The 26,699-nt window shown below is 38.2% G+C and overlaps 3 protein-coding genes and 1 long non-coding RNA gene across 4 annotated transcripts; 2 read left to right on the forward strand and 2 right to left on the reverse strand.

Annotated features, from left to right (window-relative positions):
* Nucleotides 1-1,771: 1,771 nt before the first annotated feature.
* sens (senseless) lies at nt 1,772-8,907 on the forward strand. The gene is made up of 4 exons (XM_089467318.1): nt 1,772-2,598; nt 3,532-4,658; nt 7,002-7,152; nt 7,819-8,907. The coding sequence occupies exons 1-4, from the start codon at nt 2,448-2,450 to the stop codon at nt 8,037-8,039; spliced, it is 1,650 nt and encodes a 549-aa protein (XP_089323444.1). The 5' UTR covers nt 1,772-2,447; the 3' UTR covers nt 8,040-8,907.
* An 8,245-nt stretch (nt 8,908-17,152) lies between these two features.
* On the reverse strand, nt 17,153-19,691 carry Poc1 (Proteome of centrioles 1). Its single transcript, XM_089466998.1, has 3 exons — nt 19,484-19,691; nt 18,406-19,422; nt 17,153-18,339 (listed from the first exon to the last, which is right to left on the reverse strand). The coding sequence occupies exons 2-3, from the start codon at nt 19,285-19,287 to the stop codon at nt 17,992-17,994; spliced, it is 1,230 nt and encodes a 409-aa protein (XP_089323124.1). The 5' UTR covers nt 19,288-19,422; nt 19,484-19,691; the 3' UTR covers nt 17,153-17,991.
* Nucleotides 19,692-19,772: 81 nt separating this feature from the next.
* On the forward strand, nt 19,773-20,643 carry mRpL21 (mitochondrial ribosomal protein L21). Its single transcript, XM_018005493.2, has 2 exons — nt 19,773-19,968; nt 20,037-20,643. Exons 1-2 carry the CDS (start codon nt 19,902-19,904, stop codon nt 20,567-20,569), a joined length of 600 nt encoding a protein of 199 aa, XP_017860982.1. The 5' UTR covers nt 19,773-19,901; the 3' UTR covers nt 20,570-20,643.
* A 2,895-nt stretch (nt 20,644-23,538) lies between these two features.
* Nucleotides 23,539-25,678, reverse strand: LOC149269223 (uncharacterized). Its single transcript, XR_016269913.1, has 2 exons — nt 25,536-25,678; nt 23,539-25,467 (listed from the first exon to the last, which is right to left on the reverse strand). It is a non-coding gene; the product is annotated as an uncharacterized LOC149269223 (long non-coding RNA).
* Nucleotides 25,679-26,699: the final 1,021 nt, after the last annotated feature.

Below are 26,699 nucleotides of genomic sequence, written 5' to 3' on the forward strand. Positions count from 1 at the left end.
AGCAAGGATGAGCTAGCAGAGAGAGAAAGAGCAGAGAATAGGAAGGGCACAACGTTCAGGACGAGCGACTAAGAAAAAATTGTAAACTATGTGGAAAGGTGCATCTAAAGGCGAAGAATGCAGCCGCAGCCGCAGCGGCAGGTGATGAACCATGATTTTTAATTGCTTTACAATTTTCGATAAGTGCCAAACTGTTTTGAAATGTTGCAGCAGAGATGCTCTCTGAATCGAAATATATATGGAAATATATGAAATTTAATAAGCTTTAGTATAAGCAAAAATAGCTACATCTTTATCATAAGCTCAAGCCGCAAGCAGGAGTTAGCCATAGAGATATTGAAAGAATTCCTTTTCAGCCATAACGCCAACTTTTTAAGCTTTGAGGTAAATGGTCGAAACACTATAAGAAATTCTTTGCTGAAAAAATAATATAAGAAAAATTTAAGACAAGAGCAGAAATAATATATAAAAATATAAATAAGCAACAATCATAGTTTTCTTTTGATTCACAATAAGAAAATTTTATATGTATATTATATCAAATATTGAAACATTCATATATATTGTTTTAAATTTTTTTTTTTTATTTTTTTTTTTGTTAAGTAATAGTAAGTATGTTGTCAATATATAAATAATTTAATAAACATCTTAGAAATAATATATTAATAATTTATAATTAATATATACAATGAAATAAATGGTATGTCTACTCAGAATCAGCTTCGGCTTTAAATTAATTTTGATTATATAGAAGCTTTAAAATGAAAAAAAAAGAAAAACATATATATATATATATATATATATATATATATATATATATATATATATATATATATATATATATATATATATATATATATATAAATAATAATATAATATACTAAATTAAAAAATTTAATTTTCCCATGTGTCTAAAATAATGTGCAGAATCAATATTGAAAAAAAAAAAAAAAACGAGTTGACTAAATAATTGTCCATTTTGCTAAATAGAATGTTAAGAAAATCGTTTGATAATGATATTTTCTGATACTTTAATGCTTAGAATTGAATTACATAAATCATAAATATGTTTTCCATTTGTTTTTAAATTTAATTATTTTGTACATTAAAAAAAGAAATTGTGAAGCTGCCTGCTCAATCATTTTTTCTCCAATATTATTTACATTAACAGTTTCAATTCCAAATTATAAGCTGCTTACATATGCTTAGCCAATAATCCGGCTACATATCCGTTTAAAATGTACAAACCTCTCACACTCTGGGATCAGTCGAATCATTTAGATCACAGTTTGCTTAATGCTCAACCCTCGAGTATCCTTTGGAGTTGCTCACACGCGCCTGTACTTCAGCTGAGTCAGTGACAAGCATAATCCCCGGGCTGGACAACAGTTGGTGTCAGTTGTGCCAACAGCAATAGCAACAGCAGCAACTGCAACTGCAACTGAAACAGCAACAGCAGCAGCAATAACAACTGTAACAGTTACAATACGAAAAGAGCAGCGCGGCGAGGGCAGCGCAGAGCAACAATGCAGCAAACGCCCGCCAAACTTTAACTGCATACCAATTAGTTGAGAAACGCGTGCTGCCAACAACAACAACAACAACAACAACAACAGCGACAACAGCAGCAAAACAACAACAACAATTTGAGCTGCGCACGATCAAAGCAACTGATAGAGAGGAGAACAGGCGGCGCGGGCCCTGGCGCTGCGTAACTGTGTGTCTTGACCCTTACAACATGCAGGACAACAGCAACAGCAACAACAACAGCAACAACAAGAGCAACAGCAACAGCAGCGGACTGCCAACTGCTGCCAAAGGTGAAAAACCAGAGTTGGCAACACACACACACACACACACACACACACACAAAGAGGCAAGCATAAAGGGCTCAAGAGCCACCACTAAAGTCAACACCAATACAAATGCAACGAGGGTTCGTTTTGATTCGGCTTACACACACACTCATACTTATGCACACACACATACACGCCTCGAGCCTCGATTTTCGGGCCAAGTCGGCCTGGCACTCGCTTCACCGTTGGCTCAATTTAGAACCGCACAATCGGCCAAAGATTCAGTCAGGTGCGAAGCACCGAGCGATACAGACGTGTGCGTCTCACAAGCGAACCAGCTTTCCATACACAAAGATCTGTTACCAAAAAATTTAAGAAAAATATATATAAAAAAAAAAAAATAAAAAAAAAACAAAGTAAAGCTAAAGTTAAAGAAAAGTTAGTAAATAATTTGAGAAATTCCAGCGATCTTTGTGTTCGTGTCTCGTCTTCAAATTGTTGTCAAGCTTTAGTTGAAATACACTAAACGAAAAGAAGAAATTGAAAATTATATTGGCCAAATTTAACTTAGCCAAGTGTATTTGCGAAAAGTGCTAAACCAAAAAAGTACAAATTAAAAGCCAATAAGAGCCAGTGCTTAAGGCCAACAAAATGAATCATTTGTCGCCGCCGCCATCGCCGCACTCGCAGCCAAGTCCAGCGGGCTACGCGGGTCTAACTCTGGACAAGCAATGGATGCAGCGCGCCTCGGCCTTCAATACGGTTATAGCATCGGCTGCCGCACAAAAACTAAACAATCGAGGTGAGTAGATCGAAGAAATATATGATCTATGTGAGACAACTTTAAAGTGAGAAAGAGGTCCGATTGAGCCTTGATGAATTAGTGTATAAAACATCTCAGAATTTGCTTGAAGATCAGCCAAATAGAAAAGCTGAGCAGAAGAGACTTTATGAAGGTCTGAAATATTTAAGGGATATAGCCTCAAAGATGAGCATTAAGTAAGCGCTTGATATATATATGGAGGAAATAGTCTAGTAATCTGCATTGATCAAGCATTAAAATTGAAGGAGAAAAAAAAAATAAATAAAATAAAATAAAAAAAGTCCTTATTAAGGTTCAAAAAGTAAAATGAAAATTTTAAAATATTTGATACAAAATAGTGTCAAAATAAAATGTTGTTTAATGCTTAAACAAGCTCAGAGAAAGAATAAAGAAAATAGAAGCAAATCATTTAATTAATAAGAATTTCTTGTTCAATGATCCATTTTGATCAGAGCTTCAAAGCTACTTGCAATAAGTCTTATAATTTTCATTATATTTGAAAGTAGCTCTCATATCATTTTCATCATTAATAAATTTCTAAAAAATTGTAAAATAAGTACAAATAAATTATTAATATATTCTAAGTATTGAAAATTATAAATAAATATATTCTGAAACTATTAATTTTCTTTAAAATATATTCTAATATATACATATAATATATATATATATATATTTAAAAGACCTTTATCAAATATATGCATTATGTATATTAAGTCAAGTTAATATCACTTCAACTGCTTCCATAATCATTGCATTTAAAATTCATTCAAAATATAGCTAATCAAATGTTGATCAGGAAATCTCATTGATATTGAATATTATCAGGCATTTTTATTCATATACAATACTTCTTTTTATATACCTGTATATCTAATTCTCAATTTCTACATATCATATGCTCCCATGCAGATCTGCCCTTTCTCTACAATCCGCTGCTCTACTCGAGCGCTCTGCTCTGGCCGCAGTTTCTGCTGTCGTCGGCTTCGGCTTTGGGCACGCCCCTTACGCCAATGACTCCTAAGTCGCCCGCCTCCATTGTACTGGGGCAGCGCGATCGCGACTTTGCATTGACGCCCGAAAAGGAGCAGGAGCTGCAGCACAATAGTAGCCGCAGCAATCATGTGCTGCTGCAGCAGGACGAGGACATGCCACTCAACTTGAGCACCAAACAGCGCGCCAGATCCGACTCGGAGCAGGATCACGATCACAATAGCAGCAGCAGCAGCAGCAGCAGCCGCAGCAGCAGCCTAAGCGGCGGTAGCCTCAGCCTGGATGAGCGGGAGCAGCCACTGCATCTGACCACGCCACCTCCATTGAGGGCTGTCAATCTGAAGACTGCCAATGCTGGGACTCCCTCGCAGCAGCGTCGCTCGCAGGGCAACATCATCTGGTCGCCGGCATCCATGTGCGAGCGCTCCTCGCGGCATGAGGCTGCAGCAGCAGGAGTAGCAGCAGCAGCTGCTGCTAGTGAAGACTTTGAGGAGCAGCAAGTGGATCCCATAGTGCGCAAGTTCAAGTACGAACGTCGCTCGGCTGCCTCCATATCGTCAATGCAGTCGCTGCAGTCGCCGCTGTCCTCGACGAGTGTCGCACAGGATCTGGACTTTGAGACGGCGCAGCAGCAGCTGTACGCACATCGCAGCGCTTTCATGGCCGGCCTGACTGGCAACAATCTGGAGCTGCTCACACAGCACCTCAAGACACAGCAGCAGCAGCAACAGCAGCAGCAACATCAACAGCAGCAACAACAACAGCAGCAGCAGGTTAAAGCCGAATCGGAGGCTGAGCAGGAGAGCAAACGTTCGGCAGCAGCGCTCATGGGTCTTGTGGCAGCCGCCGAACTGGGCTACATGCGTAATCAACACCAGCAGCAACACACGACCCAGCAGCAGCAGCAGCAGCACCAACAGTTGCAGCAGCAGCAGCAGCAGCAACATCCTGACTCAACGGCCACAGATGTTGCGCGTCGTTCGTCCTCCTCATCATCGTATCAAGGCGAGTGCGAGCAGGAGAAGCGCACCGGCAGAAATTTTCAGGTAAGCCAGACGGGAAGTTCATTTTTTCCACTCTTTTTTCTTGTCGTTGGTCAAAATCGAATCAGAGTTAAAAGCGGAAGTGCAAGAGGCTGAGACTGAGAGAGAGGAGGAGGAGAAAGAGAGACAGAGAGAGAGAGTTGCACAGGCAGAGTTCAGCATTTCTATATTTATTAATAGCAAACTCCTATCTGAAGTATCTGCTATAAATCTAAAATAGATTTTCTATATTTAGTTATTTAGTTATATAGCTCAAGTCCTATCTGAAGTATCTGCCATAAATCTATGAAAACTAAATCATAATCTGCAGACTGTCAAAGCCTTGTCCTTGCTGCTAATGACCCAATCACGTGACATCAGCGGGGGGTCGAGATAGAAGCCTTTTTTCAATTTCCCTTTCATATCGTAAACTCATTGCATAAGTCTTCAGCATATATCTGGCTATATCGCTTGCATTGCGTGTCTAACTCCCCCTCGCAGTACCTCCCTCCCTCCCGCTCTCTCTCTCAATTTACCCGTGTTAATTGTTTCATATTTTCGAGGTTCCTGTCGCGTTTTAATTGCTCTGCCCACAGTTTGTCCACCCAATTCAATTTGGGAAAGTGGCGCAGCACAATATCATGTCATAATGAACACAAACTGTTTGCATTTACATTCGAACTCTTCTATGGAAATTCAATTAGGCACAATCGAAATCACGCAATTAGTTAATCAAATAATTTTGATTATATTCCGAATGGGTTCTCCCTGTAAGGTCGGAGGACCTTTGGAAGATTTATGCATTGAAATGACGCCTTCAATGCTTTGGGCTCAATCATAATTGTCGTTTTGTTCAAGGGCTCTCGTAAGCATATGAATTTTTTGCCACATTAAGCACCGGGGCACACGACCAAGGTATGTCATATGAGCTGCCTAGGGTCGGTGTCCAGGGCATGGTCGGGGTATGGTCATGCTCTGACTACCCCCGCTGTCAGTTTATGTTTTTATCAAAGGCATTTCAACACCCGCGACGGGCAGCTACGTTTTCACACATTCGCCAGAGCAACGTGAGATAGAGAGACGCAGAGAATGAAAGGGAAGAGCATGTGAAATGCGATAGCCGAGCTAAAAGGGTTTCCAGACATATGGTCGAAACAGTTGCGCGAGTCCTGGACGCAGGCGCAGTCATATTTTTTCTTGGCCCCGCTTTTTTTGTAAGTCTTTACATCTGCTGCTAGGCCCACCCGGCCAGACTCGACTCGACTTGGCTTGACTCGGACTCCAAGCAGCAGAGGCTGAGTCTGCGACTGAGGCTGAGTCTGCGGCTGAGTCATGTATTTGGGGTTTCTACGCGAGAGTTTTGCCAACTTCCGCTACGTTTTCGAGTTGAGCAAATTGACATTATGGCTCAGACTGGGGCCGCAACAATGGGCCAACTAATTGGGGCTCTGTCTAGGCATGGATACAGCTCAAATGCAATCCACAAATAGAAAATCCAGAAAGTAAAATAATTTGTGATATTTCTTCTTCTCTTTTGGCTTCTTGTTTTGGAGCAGTTGTGGAGCACTTGTGTCAATTGACAGTATGCGTAGGTTTTCGAAAGGTTTTTCTCATTATTAATAATATTTTTGTTTTGTTTCGTTTTTTTTTTCTCTCTTACTTTGTTTTTTCTTATAAATGTCACACACGTAGCCGAGGTGGTTGGGAATGGGATTGAGTTGTGTCAATACGGGAGCGACAATGTTTAGATACTGTTGCATGTTGCAGCCAGACAAACTGTGCAAACATTTAATCTGCTCGATGCGAAGATGTTACGAGGCGCAGAGCAGGCCCGTTGCCCAGTCCTCGATACTCGATACCCAATGCCCCCACAGCTGTGTTTGGCCTACAACAACACACACACACACACACACACATATACGTCTATATATCAACATGATATACAGATATTATATATATAGCTTAATAACACTTTTTCTTGGAGAAATGTATTTCACTTGAGATTTAACATTGAGGCGTAGCTGAGCTGCTGCTGCGGGTATTTGTTTAGCTGTTTCATAAAAATAAACGCAAAAAGTATTATGATAAGGCTGCCACGCCTTCCGCGCTCTCTATCTTTCGCCCCTCCCTTCGCCTGCCAGTCAGCCATATTGTCTAGCTGTGTCTGTGGGTTTTACCCTATTTCGAGGCACCTGTTGCCAAATATTTGCCCACTCACAAATCTAGTTTAATTCATAAGTATTTGGCACACACATTATTATTCTGTTTGAGATTTTATTTGCCGCCATCAGGCTGTCCAAATAAGACATCTCATTATTTCAATTATTTACTATAGCCTGCTCCAATTCGGCATTGTTTTTCTTGCAGTGTAAACAGTGCGGCAAATCATTTAAGCGCTCCTCAACACTATCCACACATCTGCTAATACACAGCGACACGCGGCCATATCCCTGCCAGTACTGCGGCAAGCGATTCCATCAGAAGTCCGATATGAAGAAGCACACGTATATACATACGGGTAAGTTTCACGCTCTCTAAATGTCTCCCTCTTTCCATCTCTCTCTTTCTATACATCTTCTCTTGCTATATCTAGCTCTTTCTGATATTAGCATATGTGATAAGCAGGCTCTGTTTGTGAGCTGTTGACCCACATCAGTTGAACTTTGGCATGTGCTAAAAGTTAAGAGAGAAAGGGCTGCTCTATATATATGACTTAGCTATCTATGTATATTAATATAGCTCAGAAGAAGCTGTCGATAAATTCATATAATATTCCAAATTCCTTTCAATTTCACATGCAATAAAAATGCATAATAACTCCCTCTCTATCTCTCCCTCCCTCTCTCTTTTCGCTATATATAAACCATATAAATGCTCTGCAAATATGTCAAACCTATAAACGAACTTAAACAGCACTGACTTGACAGCTCTTTGCATGCATGTCCACCCTAATGTGTGATTTGAGCCACCCTCATACAGTCACAGTCAAGTCCATTAAAATCGGCAAACGCTCGTCGATGTTTATCAGCTTTCAATTTGTCTAATTGCTCAAAATATAGTAAAGTTACACAATTAATAAACACCTGCCCCTCTCTCTCTCTCCCTTTTGCTTCCCCTGTCTCTCTCTCTCTCATTTTATAAATTTGCTTTCATTACAATAATTGTTTTTTATTGATTTGCGCAGGTGAGAAGCCACACAAGTGCACCGTCTGCCTGAAGGCCTTCAGCCAGAGCTCCAATCTGATCACGCACATGCGCAAACACACGGGCTACAAGCCCTTCGGCTGCGGCCTCTGTGATCAGTCCTTCCAGCGCAAGGTGGATCTGCGGCGTCATCGGGAGAGCCGGCACGAGGAGGCGCCCTCAATGCCCATCAAAATGGAGGTTAGCAGCAGCAGCTGCTAGGCCCCAGCAGCTATAAATATATAAAATGTAAATAATAAATAACAAATATCCATACATATATATATGTATTCCATATACATGTATGCACATATCGAAAGATGAGACACCATCCGAATCCAGTGGATTTTAAGCTAAGAATACCAGTTACCACCAAGTTGGCACGCCTGCAAATGCAAAGTCGTCTAAGTCGTTGCTATGAAGCCAAAGTTTGTTTTGTTTAGGCAACCGAAAAGAAAATTTAAAAAAAAACATAAAAAAATTTTTAACATATTTAAATATATTGTTAAGCGAAAGGAAAGTGTATTTCTCGCGCACTAGTTACTAGCTAAGTTAATCTCTGCTCAATCTTAGATCTAAGCTCTGTAAATACACCCAAAAAAAAAAAAAAAAGAAAGACTTTTCAAATTAGCTCTTTAAGCATATTTATTTATAAGTAAATAAATATTATTTAGATCTAAGCTTACATAATTTATTTCATAGTTAATGTTTTATACATCTTTTGAATTTGTTTATTTTTTTTTTTTACCCTAAATACCAAATCCAAAATTGGCAAAGAAAACGCAGCTAAAAGTACCAAAGATCCCAACAACAACAACAACCACAATTGGCATAGAGCGTCATTATTATTATTATTATTATTATTATTAATATTATTGTAATGTAAACTGACAAATTTCTTGTTTTATTTGCTCTATATTTATATTTACTTAAATTATTTAAGCTCATTTGAGAACCTGATTTATTTATATGATTGTATTAGCGTTTAAGTTTTCCAATGACAATTCTCTATAATTTATAAAAACCATTTTCATTTTGTATTTAGTTATGTTTAATTGTAATTTTTTGGCGAAAATAAAGTTGAAAGCTAAAGAACCTTAAATATGTGTGACAATTATTTGGAAATTGTTTATGGTAAACCATTTGTATTGTATGTTTGATTGAGGTGAATATTTGGATGGATTCATTTTGAGGGCTTTGAATATTTTGAAGAACCGCAAAGGATTTTTCCTTTAACAAAACATTTTCCTAAATAGCTAAAACATTTTCCTAAATAGCTAAAGGCGTCTTCTACATCTATAGCTTTTAAAAACTCTTCTTAAATAGCTCTCACTTCATTAAGAGATCTTTCAGCATTCAGTATTAGCCAAAACTCTTAACCTTAATGAAGCATCTTAGACTTTTCGATTTTGTAAATTTTGTATATATTTTTTTTTTCTGAATTCAATTAAATAGCTGAGACTTTTTTAATTTATAATATTATATTTATTATTTTTAAGTATTTTCTAAAACTCAATGACTATGACAATGAGATAAACATATAAAACATTGTTTCAGTTCATTCTAAGCTTAGTTTCATTTTTTTGTAGAACCATCATCATCATCAATTGAAAGTAGGCCTTAATTTTTTGTAGAACAATCTAGCACTGATGTATAATTTTTCAGTACTGAATTATTGTTTAACATTATTCAGTTTTTATTTATCATTACATTAAAGCAGACTACTGAATATATGCCAAAGATTAAAGTATTCCAATAAAAAATATATATAAAAATATACATATAAAATAAAATATACATTAAAGGCTATTTACAGTTCAGCAGATCCTTAGCTGTTTAATAAAAATTCCTCTGCGGAGCTGATGGAATTCCTGAAATGTTCTGCAGCAATTTAAGCAGCCCAGTCTTTAGGGGTTGCAGCTCAAGCGTCCTTCAGTGGCACAAATATTTGCTGATCTATAAATTTGCTTGTCTCTATTAGTGTTAAATACATTTGTATCAAGGACGAACTCTCTGAGCAGCTGAATTGATGAGGCAACATTTTGTTACAAATTGTCCAAAAATGCTCCAAATATGTTTTTTTTTCTTTTGCTGTGTGTGTGTGTGTTTTGTGGGCAGACGAAAAACCTGATTTTATAGTTAAATTTTTGCACGTCTTCAATTGGGACTGAGGGACTTTGGGACTGAGAGCTGCTCCTGTTTTCGGGTGACGCGGTGATCTTTGATCTCCGCTCATTGTGGTATGCTAGGAATGAGCTTTGTAAAACGCCGCATTACAAGCAGCAGCGGCGGCAGCATTTTCCATTCTGGAAAAGAGACCAGACGATCTGGAGGCGATCGGGCGACGATCGGGCATGGCAAAACGCCAATAAGTGTTCGAAGTTCCAGCTAATTGCGCCCGAGAGTTGACTTTAGGTAATGGCAAAGGCAGAGGCAGAGGCAGTGAGGGAGATCGGGAGCGATCATCGACGATCAGTGATCGTTGCAATTGCCAGCCGTAAAGCGAATGTCAATGCATTTAGCGGCACTTTAAAACGCCCGAAATGAAGTTTGGCAGTTTACAAATCACCGACTGCGGCTTGGGGTCCCCACTCTCATTATCGCCATTCATCTGGTGCTCGCAATCAAAATCAGCGAGCATTTGGCAAGGATTTCACTTTGTGCGTCGCTTCGCCACTTGTGCCCTGTGGCATGCAACAAATTGATCGAAAATTGACAAAATATTGGCCCAGCAAAAACAAAACAAAAAAATGAGAACAGCGATCAAAAATATGCAGTTCAATTGCATTGACGGCTGCAACAAAACAGCAGCAGCAACAACAACAATAAGAATGCAGCCCAAGGACCTTGGGGCAAGTGCCGACAAAGCGATAAATTGCAGATGAGACGCAACGAGACTTTGCTCCACTAGCTCAAGTATTTCATAATGTAAGCCCAGAGATATTGGCCATGTTAAGAGAAATTTCATATTAGAATATATAGCAGAAAGTTGAGTAAAATAAAAAAACTGTGAGGTAAAATAGGAATTATATGAATATGTGATAGAGAATAGGCTTTATATAGTCTCAAAAACAGACAGAAATAACAGAAATTTAAAAAGTTTTATTTTTTAAGTTTTAATATATGCATATTTAAAATAAAAAATTATACATAATATTTAATAAATAATCAGTAATAATAGATACAAAAAAATTAAAGAGAGTTTAGCGTAAGAGTTCAGAGATCTTTATAGGTTTAATTTTCATTGAGACAGTCTAATATTTATTTTATAATAGAAAAATGTTAAATAAATGAACAAATATTTACAATTTTTTAATGTAGTTGAGGCTCTAAATTCTCTGAGACAATAAGTTTAAACAATATATAAAGCACGTGTCGTTAAACAAGGTTCAGTATATTATGAAGTGTGGCAGTCTACTAACAAACAAATTCAAAGACAGAAATATGCTTAAGAGTTATATAAATATTGGGAAGAGCTGAAATGAGGGTAAGACTTTCCAAATGTTTTAAAGAAGAAGAAGTCTTTCTACATGAAAATAAGCACAGATATAACAGACTGTCAGAGCAAATACAAAGCTGACAGAAATTAGAAAAAGTTCATTTTAAAAAATTTAGTTTAAGTAAATAAAGTTCATAAAAAATATATTAAAATAAATACTTTGTTGATAAGAAATTAAAATGGACAATTTTGTAAATAGTCTCAACTCTAACAAAAAAATAAATGCATTTCTGTATTTGATATTATATATTAGATACATCATTTATTTGATATTAGATATATCAAGAGCAGAACTGTAAGAAATTACAGGAAAATATATACAGATGTTTATTATAAACAGGTATTTATTAAAATTGAGTTAAACTATTTAGAAAATAAATTCAATTCAAACAAAAGTTTATTTCGATTTCCTAAAAACATTTTCTTGCACCATTACAAACCCTCTCAAGAAGCAAACAAAACCTCTATAAAACAAACCCGTTGCATAGCTCGAGCTAAGGCTGATAAAGTTGCGATTGTCTCTGCCATATGTTGGCTTCAGGTTTATTAACCCCCAAGCCGTTAACACCTGAGCCCACATAATTTGTCATGGCATTTGAATTTGTACAGCATTCAAATACAAATAGACGACAAGCCCCCATGAAAACAGAAAAGAAAGAAACGTATAAATGAGAGAAGACAAAAATAAAAAAAGAAAAGCTGCAACCCCAAATTGAAATAAAGAAGGGGAAAATCATCTTAGAAGTGCCTTGAAGTGATCTAGGCCCGCAACATATCCGTTTTCCGGCTACCCCTAGCCAAAGGTGCCGGGCAGGTGACTTCCACATTGACTGACTTCGGCTGCGACTTCGACTTCGACTTTGGCTATTAATAAAAATAATAGGTGCGGCTAAAAAAGTAAAAAAAAGGTGAGCCAGTCGAGCGAGGATCTACACAGACAAAGAGAGAGAGAGAGAGATAGAGAGAGAGAGAGACTGACGTGAAGACGTGGAGGCCATCACATGAAAAAAAGATGTCTTAGGTCAGTTGCAGTCGAGGGCTGCTGCTGCTGCAGGTGAACCTAAGCGAGGGCACAATTAAAAAGCCGACGAGGGCTGTGGCAAAAGGCACCTGTGCCGCAGGAGCCGAATAGGAGGTAAAGGCAGTCCAAAATGTTACAGCGGCTCATTTATGTTTATGTCCTTTCGTTGTAAGCAGCGCTGATTCCGATTCCTTTTTTGAGCCGCACAAGTGGCGCGCCAGCACCTGCTGAATCCTGGAACCTGTCGTTGTCATCGTTCGTCCTCAACATTCAGCTCCCCCTGCTCAGCCTGCTCCTGCTCCTTCTCATCGTCGTCGTCGTCGTCCTGGCTCAATAATTGTGAGCCAGACGAGACGCGTGCTCAGAGCCGGTTTACAGCAAACATATGCCAGGCTTGCCGTCGAGGCAAATTACAACAGCAACAGCAGCAACAGCAGCAACAGCAGTGGCAGAGGTAGCAACCTGTACCGGTCCAATTGGCATGTGGGCCACACGCCAGCCGAGCAGCCGAACTGCCGAACAGCAGTCATAAAAATCTCTCGAGTCAACCACAAAGCAGACAGACTGCAATCTTCGTCTAATCTAGGCCCCGTGCACCTTGAGGGAGTGTGCCGCAAGCTGACGCATGCAAAAAGATGAAACAAAAACAAAAACCAATGGAAGGTGCACAAACCAACAACAACAACAACAACAACAATGAGTGCTGTAAGTGCGCCTGCACCTGTCACGCTCATCGATATTACAAGCAGCCAAAATGACCCAATTTTGAGGGGACCTTTTAGGCCGACAGCCTGAACCTCAGCCTCAGCTTGAGCCGCAGCCTCAGCTAGAGCCAGCGTCTCACTGCTGCTCCTTGCTCCGTGTTCCTTGCTGCCGTCGCTCTCATTTATATTATGCGATCCTCGTTTTTTTATGGGTTTTCCTCGCTTCAAATTGTTAAGTTATGATTGCTTCTTACCCTCAAGAGCAATTGTCACCTGCAGCATGAGTTGGGCATATGAAATTTATGTCGGATTGATTGTTAGAGATTGACACATACAGTGAGTGTGTCCGTGTGTGTGTGTATATGTGTGTGTAAGAGAGAAATGTATTAATGAAGCAGGTGAATGTTGCACATGGTATCCGTTTTAATTATTCCATTACTGATTGATTCTGAAAGCGAGCCTAAAATTGTAATCAGATTATAGCATTTCATATGAAAAATGTTGAAGTATTTGAAGCCAATACTATATCTATATATGTTTGAATTATATGAAGTATAATGGTAATGATGAATGAATAATATTTATGCCTGAATAATATGTCTACTATGTACCTAAGCTAATCTGCAGGAAATATCTAATTAGATAACAATTCCAATCTCTTTAGATTATACCTTATGTTGCAAACATTAATATATATGTATTATAATAAATTAACTTGTATTATATTATATTATATTATATTTTTTTAAACACAAATCTCTTAAATTAAATTAATGATTTCTATAAAAATATCACAGATCTTAGCTACAGCTGTTTGTGTTTACATTAGAGTCTACTAAGACAAATGCAAGTAGGAAACAGTTTAGCAAGTTCGCCGACCAAATCTGAAGCCAACAGAGTGCCAGGCTGCCAGACGGTCAGAATAGTCAGAAAGTCAGCCAGTTAGTCAGAGATTAGCCTTACCTTACTTAGGAAAATCTTAAGCTCGTTCGATTTGCATGCGAACATTGACAAAGGCAAAAGCAATGAATGACAAATCCAAGTCAAATAGGCAACCCCTACTACATGTACATGGTATATACATATATATGTATGTGTGTGGGGTAGTCAAGTGGCAGGGCATACGTGTATATATATATAGCAAGGCAGATTGTGAAATCTATTTAAACAGCTTAATTGGCAACAAGAGCCACGGAATAACAAACAGAAAACAACAAAAACAAAAGCAAAAACAACCCGCAGACAATGAGCCAATCAGCTCAGCTTAGCTGGCAGGGTGCAAAAAGTCGAAGAGTCAAAAGCCCGAGCCAGCAATTAAAATGACAAAATCTAAACACACAAAATGGTTCGGATTTTGCCATGTGCCACAGCCAAAACGGCCCCCGAGAAAGGTGCACAGCCGAAGAGCAGCAAGAAGAAGCTGAAGGAGAAGACCCAAGAGTGCAACAACAACAAAAACAAGTCCGATTGAGAGAGGCGAGTGTGCATGACTTGTAAATACCCTAACTGAATGCTGAGCAGAGCGCACTACAGGCAAAGATTACATGTTACCCTACAGATTTATATATACACATATCTATACACCAACACATTGATATCACTTGCTTTGCCTTGGGGGCATTTCTTTATGAAATTCATTAACTCTTTGTTGTGGGAGATTCCGCAGAATATAACATAAATTTGTATAAAAAAAAAATAAAATAAAATAATAAAATTAGAAAAAATAAAATATCTAAAATCTAATATATTTAAAGTACATATATGTTTATTAATATAAAAAAAAATAATAATAATAAAAATAAAATATAAATAAATCTAAAATCTTATACATATATTCATATTCTGTCTATCTATTACTATACAAAAAAAAAAATAAAATAAAAAAAAAATAATAATAATAATAATAAGCTTGGTAACCCAATGTTTCATTGCTTGAAATCAACCTCAAAAGAAATATCAAATACATTTTACAATATTTGTTGACAAAAAGCAAACGAGATGAGTTAAAAAATATTTAATGCCATGGCATTCAAGAATATATAATACAATTTTCACTTCTCTCAATTCTGTAATTTACGAGTTCGTTTAGTATACGACTAGGCTTGGTTAAAAATCACTTGAAGAAGTATCAAGTACACATGGACTTTTTATCATCCACCCCGTCTTTCATTCACCCTTAACACATCCTTCCACAAAACCAATATACCCTCATAAGCACTTGATCAATGGGCACAAGAGCAGAACCAGAAACGTGCATTTTGAAGGCACGCACAAGGTGTTTTGTCTGATGTTGAGCTGAAATCAATGTGCATGGCCTAAACACAGATTATAGACAGATTTGGGAGGCAACAGACGGCAAGCGGCAAACAAAAGGACAACAAATTGCGGCAAGAAGATGCAACACACACACACACACACACACGCGCGCACGCACACACAGAGAGACAGACAGGCAGAGAACGGAGAAGTTCTGACTGCGCGTCTGCGCTCTGTCCGAGTCATTATAAGAATTTAAGCGCACCTTTTCATTTTGTCTGCAGATCGAGCAGCGACAGGTGCGCAGAGATAAGCAAAAGAAGTTGCAGTCAGAGCATAGCGGTAGATGGAACGATTGGTAGGGGTCCTTAGGCGTTATCCTAAGAGCTCCACTGCTGCGACTGCTGCTGTGCCAGATTCGGACTCGGTTCGCAAGCTGGCCAAATTAATTCCTTTGCCATATTTTATAATTCAACAGATGACACGAGCCAACGCAAGTGCCCGAAGCGCAGAGGCAAAAGCTGAGCTTAGCTAGCAGAGAGGGTGTGAGAGTGAGAGAGGGGAAGAGAGAGGCAGATAGAGAGGGTGCCTCGGCTCGTTTGTGGCACATGCCACATGCAGGACCTCTGCCTCGGACATTGCCACTGCTGCTCCTGCTGCTGCCTCCTACAATGTCCTGCACAAAAGTAGGGTACTTGCTCCTGCGCTTGCTTTTGGCTGGCCGCAGCTCCTGCTCAGTTGTTAAGCGCTTTCTTGCGGTTCTTTGCGAGCTCTCAGCTTATTTATTTGAAAATGCAAAATTGTTCAGTTTATTGAACCTGCCTGCCCCGATGACAATGACCTTTTTCTATGCCCAAATTAAAAAACAACAAAAAAAAAGAAAAGAGGGTTAGTTCAGCACCCTATAACTGCATGTTGGCCAATGAACAGTTACGGCCTTAACTGTCTACAGGTGGAAATTGTTCGCTTGTCACACTAATTTCTCAAGTATCCTTTTGTTTATTGTGGTTGCCAATTGTTGCATTTGTTTGAACTTCGCTTTCGGCTTTCAGCATTCGGCATTTGGCTTTGGCCCTTGGCTACTGCAATTTTGTGCCAATATGTCGCGAGCGCATAATTAGCTTATAAATGCAGCAACAAGTTAACTTGACAAAAGCCATTGAACCTGCCCCCTCTGCGAGATGATCATTAGAAGCGAGCTGCACCATAGGCATTTGGTTAGCAGTTGAATGAACTGCACTGAGTTCATTGGCTGTTGCAAGGGTAGCTATTTCTTATTTATATTTGCATTATATATATGTATATGTATATGACATATGAAGCTTGATTTGCCAAAGTGATAAAATAAGAGAATATTGACTTTTGGTATTTATAATATTGAAATACAAATTAATTCATATTATTCATATCAAATCAATTAAAATCAAAATGTGAATATGCCAAATTTGAATGTGATAATAATTATAAATATAAGATTTAATTTAAATAAAATCATTAATAGTATTGAATAATTAATAATATTAAATGTATTAATTAAAACAAAATTTATAAATTTTAGAAATTAATTCAGAGCCTTTTTTGGAATTGAGTCGTGAGAAAATCTTATCCAAAATTAAATATAATTACATTTACCATTACTATGTAGTAAATAAATGAACATACAGATGTAAATAAAAAATATTATATTAGTTATAATAATAATCATAGTAATAATAACGAATTTTTGTCATGTCTTGATAATTAAATACATATAGCACTTATTTCTATGCGTGTTCAATATGTATGTATAAGAAGGTATTTATGAGAGTAGTGTGTCAAAATTCCAGCCAATCATAAAAAAAAAGACTAAATCAAATAAATTCTCATTCTCGTATATGACTCGGCCTTATTTTATTGTCCTCTTAAGCTATACATATACATATCCATATGTATATATGTAAAAGCGTCTCTTATAATAAAGGCACAATATTTTAGTGGTATTAAAAATTCTGTCGACAATCAACTGCAAGTGTTTTCTCCTTAATTCTTTGCTTGTCTGTCTCTCATTTTATTGATAATTCTTGATCAGTGAGATATACTCATTTGTATAAAGCATACATACATGCATGCAGAGAATAAAAGTTAAGTAGAGTATGGGAGAATTAATATTCAGAGGAGAAATCAGTTTTCTCAAATACTCCACACAATCTCCATACAGCACTAGCTTATATTTATGTACGTATACTAATACTACTCTCCCCAATCTCTACTTCAGCTACATACATATATGTATACATCACGTATCTATTTTTTCTATGACATACTTAACCGTATACTAATATAATTACATCAACGCTTAATTAACAATACAATACTCAAGGCAAGGATTATGAGGTCTTATATTGTTTACTTAAAACAGGTATATAATTAAATTAATAAAAATGAATTCACAATGCATTATGTGCATTAAAATAGTATTTAGTTTGAGTCAAAGATTAGACATTCTAAACGCCTTAAACGTTGCTCCAGCTGCATCATTTGAAGGTTCATGTCATCGAGCTGGGCGGCACAGCTGCAGCAATCGGAGCCCGACTCAGATTCCAGCGATACATCCAGTACCTGTGAAAGGTTTTGCTATAAGCTAGCTGTTCGGGTTGTTTTAGTTTTTGTTTTTGCTATGTGATGATGCAGCTGTGTGTTTTGCTTAGAACTCTATTACTTAAAAAATGGAGCACTTTTATATTTGGTATTTAGCTTTTGCTCCAGACCCGAAACTTTCGCATGTTCACGAAATTTTGGACTGGTGGCGTTAGAGAGGTAGCTCATTGGTGGTTGTAGTTGTTTCGAGTGTTCACTTTCAACCACCTTGAAGTGTTCGTCGAGCGCTCGATAGGCAGCCGATTCGCGCGGATCAATGCGAATGCTCAAATCATTGCTGGCCTTTGAGGCATCGTCCAAGCTAGTTCTAGAGGCGCAGCTGGTGTCGTTGGCCGATGTTGCCATGGACTTCTCGTCGAACTGTGAAGCATCATAGGTATGCAAATTGGATTGCCAAATGAAGAGCTGCAATATATAAATAGGAATTATAATTTATACATTTACATATATTTCCTGATTTAGTGCACTCACCTGGCGATCGCTGCCTGCAGTGGCAAACTTATTGCCGTCATGATCAAATGCGACAGCATTCACTGAATCTATGTGCCCAGTCAGCGTATAAATGGGCCTGCCCTCCAGTAGATCCAATATGCGTATAGTTTTGTCATCGCTGCCCGACAAGAGGAAGTTGCCACTTGGATGGAAAGCCAGATCATTGACAGGTGCCGAGTGTACGACATATAGTTGCAACAGCTGGTTATGGACCACATCGAAGACCTTGATGCGATTGCAGCCGAGGCCAACGGCTACCATATTGCCCCAAGGATGCCAAGCTAGCTGACGGGGTGAAGCACGCTCCTCGGTAAAGGTGCGCACACATTCCCCACTGTTCAGGTCATAGATGCGAAGAGATTTGTCATCACTGACGGTGGCCATGAGTTTGCCATTGGGACTGAACTTGGCAGCACGCACCCAATTGGTCTGCTGGGTAAACGACGAGATGAACTGACGTCGTGATACGCGCCACAGTTTGGCCGACTTGTCATCGGAGGCAGTCAACAGGAGCTGCCCAGTGGGATCAAAGTCCACACTGCGCACCGGCTTGCCGTGAGCGAGAAACTCGGCCGAGCCACCGCGTACCTTGGGCTCCCAGACTTTGACAGTGCGATCATGGCTACAGGAGGCCATAAAAGTGCCCTTGGGCGACCAGCTCACTCCATAAACGGGCTCAGAGTGCGAGGCAAATCGAATGCAACGCGCTGCCTGCTTGAGGTTCCACAAAATAACTGTGGTATCCATGGAACTACTTGCGATTTGTTGGCCATCGGGGCTGAAGCGCAACTGTGTTATGGCACCGCTGTGTCCGGTGAAGTGGCGCTCCAGTGTCGGATCTTGAAACATTTTATGCTCCATAGTTTTCAGTTCTTTTTAGTTATTTTAATAGAGGTTCACTACAAAAAATTTCCGCTCCAATTTAAATACTTGAAGTGCGCAGCGACGCTTGCTTCGATGCGAATGTATCGATTATTTTCGTAGTATAGCAGTTAGCTTTTGAAAGTAGGGCAGCGCTGTTGCACGATGGTGATTTAAAAATGAATGCAACACTTACTTCCGTTACAGCAGTAATCCTACATGTATTGTATGGTTTGGCGGTTACGGCCAATGCAGTGGGTTAACTGATCGACATTAATTCGCACTCTTAGATAACTCGAAACATTATTTCCTTGCCAGGGTGAATATTTAAAAAAAAAAATTAAATTGAACACGACACAGGTAAATTTATGCTTTAAATGAACTGCATGAAGTACGAAGCAGCGCTTGCTTAACTCAAATCACCTTGATTGCATTCATAGCAGTTAGCTTTTGAGTGTTTACAAATGGCAAGTGATGTTAAGCGATATTTCTGAACACTTATACAGCACTACCGATAGGCGAAGAGACTAAAGCTATCGGCACATTTGTGTTGCCCAAGTATTTGTTAATATTATTACTTTATTAATTTTGGAAACTAAAGTGCTGTATAAAAAATGTCACTACTCACACAGAGCATGCGCCAGCTGCTGCGCCACACAACACAGCGTGCCACATTATGCGGTAAGCTTGTAAACAATTCTATTCAGCATGCCATGACATAACATTCCCATGTTCGCCTTCCATTGCAGGTGCAATGCGTGCCCTGAGCTTAGCTCCCACTCTACAGCAGCAAAACAAACCCGCTACTATTGATGTGTCTGCCATTGCAAAGGAGCATCAGAAAGAGTGTCAGACAGTATGCGAGCGGATTAATCAGCAGGTGGCTAAATCCGAGCAGGGCCGGCTATTCGCTGTGGTTCATTTGTGCGGCAAGCAATTCAAGATTACACCTGGAGACATCATTCTAGTCGAGGGATATTGGCCACCAACGATAGGCGATGAGATTAGCCTCGATAAAGTGCTGCTGGCGGGTGCCCGTGACTTCACATTGATCGGTAGGCCTATTCTGGAAGCGGGCTTGGTCACTGTTAAGGCCACCATTATCGAGAAGACGCTGACGCACACGAAGACACACTTCAAGAAGAAGCGCAGGAAACAGTATATGCGCATCAACTTCCAGCGATCTCCCAATACAATGATCCGCATTAACTCCATTGAGCTGACTCGCCCGCTGGACAGCAATGCCGAGCCGGAAGCAGAGCCATCAAAGCGTTTGTTTTAGTTAGCAACTTTGCCTTATTGAATTAAATATATGTGTAAAAAGATAAACAAAGTATAACAAGTCATTTTAAATAATTTATTTAATATTTATACAGAACGCAACAACGGAAAAAATTAATTTTGTTCTTTGATTTCAGAACCACAACTGTTAAATATCTTTAGCAGTTCTCTTAAGAGCAGCCAAATTACATTTACAGTTCGTGTGCTGTTGCCCTAACATATGACTGTTAAGCTCTCAGCTCTGTTAAATAGAACTGCTAGTGAGTGGTTGTTTTTATACACATCTGGCAGCCGTCATCTGAGCGCGCTTTTCGAAATTCTCTGCATAGTCAACATTTATTGCTTTAGTGTGAATGTTCATGCTTTCTGTACAAACTCAGCTACATTAATCAATTACATATTCAACTTTCATCTTGATTCAATGCCTCGTACATGGCGATGCCTTTGTAGTTCCCATAAACATTCATTTGGCGACATATTTGCTAAGCGTCAACCTACTTTAGCCCCAAAACACAGTCGCAGTTGCATTTACAGGTCTCTCTCCCTCTTCTAATGATGCGGCTGCGGTAACTGTTGCAATTTTAATAACAACCTTTTATCGTGCATGTGGTTGTTGTCATCTTTCATTAAAAGACGTCGCCCAGTCTGGGGGGCAACACACACACACACACACACACAAACGCATACACAGAGTTTCTCTTTTCTTTATCAGTAGATGTAAGTCGCTTTGCTGCGAGTCGTATTTGTTTATGTTTCGTTTCACTTTTGCTAAGCAAAAGCGCTTACATTTTTGTTTCTTTCTATTTATTCATTTTTTTTTCGCTTAGCCCCATTTAAGGCCCGAGGAACTTGCTGAAAGTGCAATGAATTAGAAGTTTCAGATCTGCCATGACTTACTTTCGCATTTACCAACACTTAAAGTCACTTTGTTTTGCCCGGGCCAAAGGCAAGGCTTTTTTCGTTAATTTTGAAACTAATTCGAAATGAATTTTGTCTCATGCCATTAAAAATTATGCATGTTACACATGGCCCCCACTTTGCTCACCTGCCCCAACAAATTTATCACAAATTGCATAAATTGAATTGCCAGTGAGTGAGAGAAAGTGTGTGTGAGGGAGAGAGATAGAGAACGGGGAGCCTCCTTCAGAGTCTTGAGACACGGCTCAAACAGCTGACAGCGAATGTCGCTTGCACTTTGGCCAAAAAGGTGTCGCAAATCAAATTTCAATATGGCAAAAATTACGTTTGGCAACGCAAATTGAAACATTTTCGTTGCGGTTAAGCGGCGACAGGTGCTACTTACCTGCATCAGCAGGAACAGCAGCTCCTCGTCTCCACTCGCTCTCGCTCTCGTTCTGGCTCTGGCTCTGGGGCTTCAAATGTTGATTATGTTATTTACCCATGAAAATTGCATTTGATGTGACGATGGCAACGGATGTTCGTTTATTTGTTGAGGCTCAAACTCTGCGTACTCATGCCCAGGCACAGGCCCAATTCCAGCTACTACTACAGCGCCAATTGCAGCACACACACACACTCACACTCACACACACACACACCCTTCAGTCAGTCACAAATCCCATGGAAATGCGTTGCTCAAGTCGCAAAAATGTTCTAAATTTATGCGCCGCGGCGTTTGATGCATGAGGATTCAAGGCGCGGCAGGGCAGGGCAGGGCAGGGCTGGGCAAACGACTATAGGGGTGTGGGTGCTGGAAAAGTGGGGCGTGGCAACTAAAGGATGGCAATTGCGTCCATCCATCAACAGCATCACTCAGTTTTGACATATCATTGGAAATCTAAGGCCTCATCATCTGTGACGTTTCATTAACCTACACAAATCCCATTAAAGTAAAGGCGAGAGGGAGGGCCAGAGGGCCAGAGGGCCACAGGGTGTACGTAAGAGTGTGTGTGTGTGTGCTGGGTATGAGGTGTTAATATCAACAAGCAAGTTGCTGCGACGCAATCTACCGATTTCCGCTTAACCAAGCCAAACATTGCATTTTTGATTACGAACCGAAGGCTGAAAGCTGACGGCAGACGGCTGAAGGCTGAGACTGAGACTGAGGGCTGAGACTGAAGGCTGAAGGCGACCCTAAGCCGTTGCCCGAAAATCCGGTAAATGTTTGCCGCAGGCAAAACCAGAAAACACGAAAGGAATCTGTTGCCACAAAGGGGCGTGGCCGGGCCACTGTTGTAGCTGTCGCTGACGCTGACGCTGACGCCAGGGTGGCACAGACGACTGTTTAATATGCTGGTAAGGGAGAGAGGGGAGAAGGGGGCGCAGCTAAGGGGAGTCGCACAGCGCTTATGATCGATAGCAACTAAATCATGAGGGGAAAACTTATTATTTCGTTCAGCAAAAATAAAGATGATGCTAAGAAAATACACAAATAAAAATGAGTAAGCAAAAAAATAAAATAAATAAATAAGTAAAATAGAATAAAAAGAAAATTAGAGGTATATATGTATATAAAAAATTATTTACCTAAGCTGCAATATATGTATTTATAAATGTACAAGAAAAAAATTTATACATACATATATGTATATAAATATAAAATAATATTTACCTAAGCTACAAAATATTTATAAATGTGCAAGCAAAAATAAATAAATATTTATAAATATAAAATAATATTTATTTTATTTATTTAACTGTGAGTATATTTGTATATATATGTACATATATGATATTACTAAGGAAAAGTTTTTCTGGTTAGTTTAACTATTTTTTTTTTGGAATATTGCATCTAATAAATTGGTACTTTGCATTTCATAAAAAATATATATTTTTAAAATTTATTTAATTTAATTTTGTATTTATTTAATTTTATATTTGAGTTTGAAATGCATAGAAAAAGAGGGAGAAACACTGAGGAGGAGCAGAATGTATGATAGGAAAGCCTCTACAAATATAAAATCTAGCTAAGCTAATCTGTTGGGTTGACTTTCGCTCTTGAGCTAGAAGTTTTATTAGTATTATATTTTATATTTTATTTCATTATTACATTCATTCTGTTTTAATTTGTATATGATTATTAAGTTTTATCACAGCTGAATTAAATTGCTAAAAATACATCTGGAAAGTATTTATAATCAATTAATTTTCTTACAGATGCCTTAAGCTCTGCTTAGCCTAAGGCATCTCTTATACTATATAAAGGCCATTTAAATATATTAGAAATTAGGTTAAAGCTACTTTGCTTATCTCACACGAATCTAATGTGTGTGCTGCTCATTCATCTTTATCTCGATTTCCACCTCCATCGCCATCTCCATCTCCATCTCCATTTCCATCTCCATCTCCAGCCAGCGAGCATATTATATTTACATTTTGTTTATTTTTCGATTTGGGGTTGAATAAATATTGTTGCCATTGTTGTTGTTGTTGTAAGCTTCAGCATCTTCAAACTGTGTTCAAACTTTTCATTTTGAAAATTATGCAAAAATCGAAAGAGAACAAAAAAGAGGAGCAGAAAATTTGGCTATATCCTTGGGGATATTTTGCTGTTCAGTGAATTGCTGTTGATGCCAAACTGATTTCCGAAACACAAAATGCAAGGGTTGTCAACACATCTCCAGATATCTAGATAAAGCCACACTAATATCATGCGAACCTTTACGCCCAACACACAAGCACACCCTCACACACACACCCACACACACGTGTCAGAGGAGTCGATTTAAATAAGTTTTGACATGGTGCAAAAGTTGACAAAGTTCGCTCAGTTGCCTAATGATGAAATTTTCAATAAATGTCATTTGTGAACTGTGCAAAGTGTCAATAGCGTCAAACAGAGAAAACCAATCCAGAGTCAGAGACACCTCCCGCTCTCTCTCTCTCTCTCTGCGTCTCTCTTTGTCTCCTACCAACTCGAATGTCCAGCTGAATCCTTTGGCACACACACACCATTCCCTCCTGGTTGGGGCACAGCTGTCAGCTTGTTTGGCATTCGCGTTCAATGCGTTAATAATGACACTTTTTTACTTGTTCCCAGGGTGTCTCGCTCAGTGCACTCAGTCCCTCTAACTAGCTGGCTGCCCAGTGGTTGCGCCAGTGTGCGCCCTTAAATTTAATTACTTTTTCATAGCTCATACGCACAGTGTGACGAACACACACACACAGACACAGAATCGAATGGGGAGTTGGGAGTTGGGAGTAGACAATGGCCGCTGGTGATTGAAACTCGTTTAAATTTGCATGTAAAAAGCAAGCGAAGAAATTTCCAACTCTGATTGCAGACAGCATACGAACATAGTACATACTACAACTGCCCCTGCCACGCCCCTTTGCCCAGGACCATGGGAAAGTCAGGTCATCAATAGTTGACAGTTTTATAGTCGGTTGTCGTTGATTGTCACAATCGTCATTTAATATTTAGACACGACAGAAACTTATTGTTGTTGTTGTTGTTGTTGTGTGTGTGCCCTAAAGCGTTAGCCAACACTGGCGAAAATGTGTATATAAATACTTCATGTATATAAGTAGAATTTAGTTCAGTTGAACTTTTGTATAAATTTTGACGTTGCATTATCACATACATAATCACATACATTCACAAGATATATGCACCTGATATCTTGACTTGACTTGACTAGTCCGACTCCGAAGAGCTATCATCATTGCACATTAAACGTCTGACGAATTCCGCATGCTCTATCGCATGCAGATTTGTCAGCTCGACCACAATATTAATTAGTTCATCCTCCGTATCGCTTTCCACAGACACATCGTCCGATTGGCTGCCGTACCTCTCGTAGTTCTTATAGTCACGCACATCCCTAGCCAGCTTCTCGATCTCCTGCTCCAGCACTTGTATGCGCTCATCCAATGTGAGGATCTGCGACCTCTGCAGCGCAGTAAGCTTTGGCTTGTAAAACGACATCGTTTGCTTTGCTGTACAAATATGGATTAAATTACATATGAAAATATATATTCGGCGTATTTTATACGAATAAACTTACATTTTTGCTGATATTTCCTTTAATATCACAGAAGCATGTGCTGCTCAAAAACTGAAATCTGATATGTTAAGGCAAACGGTAGGCAGCACTGACATTAAGCACGAAGCACTGACTATCGATAGTCGATAACTTGAGCACGTTCGATTACAAATAAAGTGAAATGCGCATTTATAATGTAAATGCTTTTCGTTGCAAACTAAAGTTATTGTAAATAAAATTTTGCATATATTTAGAAAATAATCGTAAAAAAAAAATTTGATTATTATTTATTTCTATTAACAATTTATAGAAATATATAATATTATTCTTTTCTCGCGTATTTCTTTTTATTTCGAAAGCAAATAAAATCAGATTACATAAAAGATTGGTATTAAATAAATAAGAAATAAAATTAAAGTCCCTTAATGCATTTCTTTAAATTTTATAATAATTGTCTTTTCCATTTTATTTATTTTTTATTTCCGTAGCAAATGAAATCATATTAAATAATAAATAAATAGGAAAAGTATATAAAAATTCTTTTGTGAAAAAGTAAATAAATAAAAAAAAATAATACAAATATTAATAAAATAAAAATTTATTTCATATAAAATTTTGAGTACTTTATAAAATACAATAAACTATAGATTATAGATGATAAATTCCTTTGGTTCTTGAAAAAAAATTGTAAAAAAATAAAACAAATAGTAAAATAAAAGAATATATGTATTTTCTTATTAATTTTATTTTTTTTTAAATAAAAGTATAAGTATAAGTTTTTAAGTAAAAATAATAAATTATTATATATATATATTTTTTTATATATTTTTTTACAATTTTTTTTTTGCTTATTTATTTAATTTAATATAATTTTTTATTGCAATTTTCGGACCTTTCCTGTCTATTTTCTCGTAAATAAAATTATAAATTTGTAATTTTAATTCAATTAAACACTTACTAATTTTTTGTAGTTTATAAAATTGTAATAAATATTGATATTATCGTTTTTCGTTCGGTTGATAATTGCCATATTTTAATTTATTTTCCATTTTTATTGGCATTAAAGCTAGCCAGTCAGTCGACCCGTTGAAATTATTGCTTTGGTCTGACCATTTATGTCAGATGGCAGATTTTCATAATGGCTATTTCATTGGCATCAGCCTCGCCCCGCCCCAGTCCGGCCGG

This window comes from Drosophila arizonae, chromosome 4, assembly GCF_054131065.1.
Source record: "Drosophila arizonae isolate 15081-1271.41 chromosome 4, UAZ_ARI_1.0, whole genome shotgun sequence".
NCBI classification, from domain to species: domain Eukaryota; kingdom Metazoa; phylum Arthropoda; class Insecta; order Diptera; family Drosophilidae; genus Drosophila; species Drosophila arizonae.

What these genes read in the sequence shown, in the direction of transcription:
- sens (XM_089467318.1), top strand. Translation starts at nt 2,448, where the DNA reads ATGAATCATTTGTCGCCGCCGCCATCGCCGCACTCGCAGCCAAGTCCA. An exon ending in GCACCGGCAGAAATTTTCAG is followed by an intron (nt 4,659 to 7,001) that starts GTAAGCCAGACG and finishes TTTTTCTTGCAG; the next exon opens with TGTAAACAGTGCGGCAAATC. An exon ending in GCACACGTATATACATACGG is followed by an intron (nt 7,153 to 7,818) that starts GTAAGTTTCACG and finishes TGATTTGCGCAG; the next exon opens with GTGAGAAGCCACACAAGTGC.
- Poc1 (XM_089466998.1), bottom strand. Translation starts at nt 19,287, where the DNA reads ATGGAGCATAAAATGTTTCAAGATCCGACACTGGAGCGCCACTTCACC. An exon ending in CTGCAGGCAGCGATCGCCAG is followed by an intron (nt 18,340 to 18,405) that starts GTGAGTGCACTA and finishes TATATATTGCAG; the next exon opens with CTCTTCATTTGGCAATCCAA.
- mRpL21 (XM_018005493.2), top strand. Translation starts at nt 19,902, where the DNA reads ATGTCACTACTCACACAGAGCATGCGCCAGCTGCTGCGCCACACAACA. An exon ending in ACAGCGTGCCACATTATGCG is followed by an intron (nt 19,969 to 20,036) that starts GTAAGCTTGTAA and finishes CTTCCATTGCAG; the next exon opens with GTGCAATGCGTGCCCTGAGC.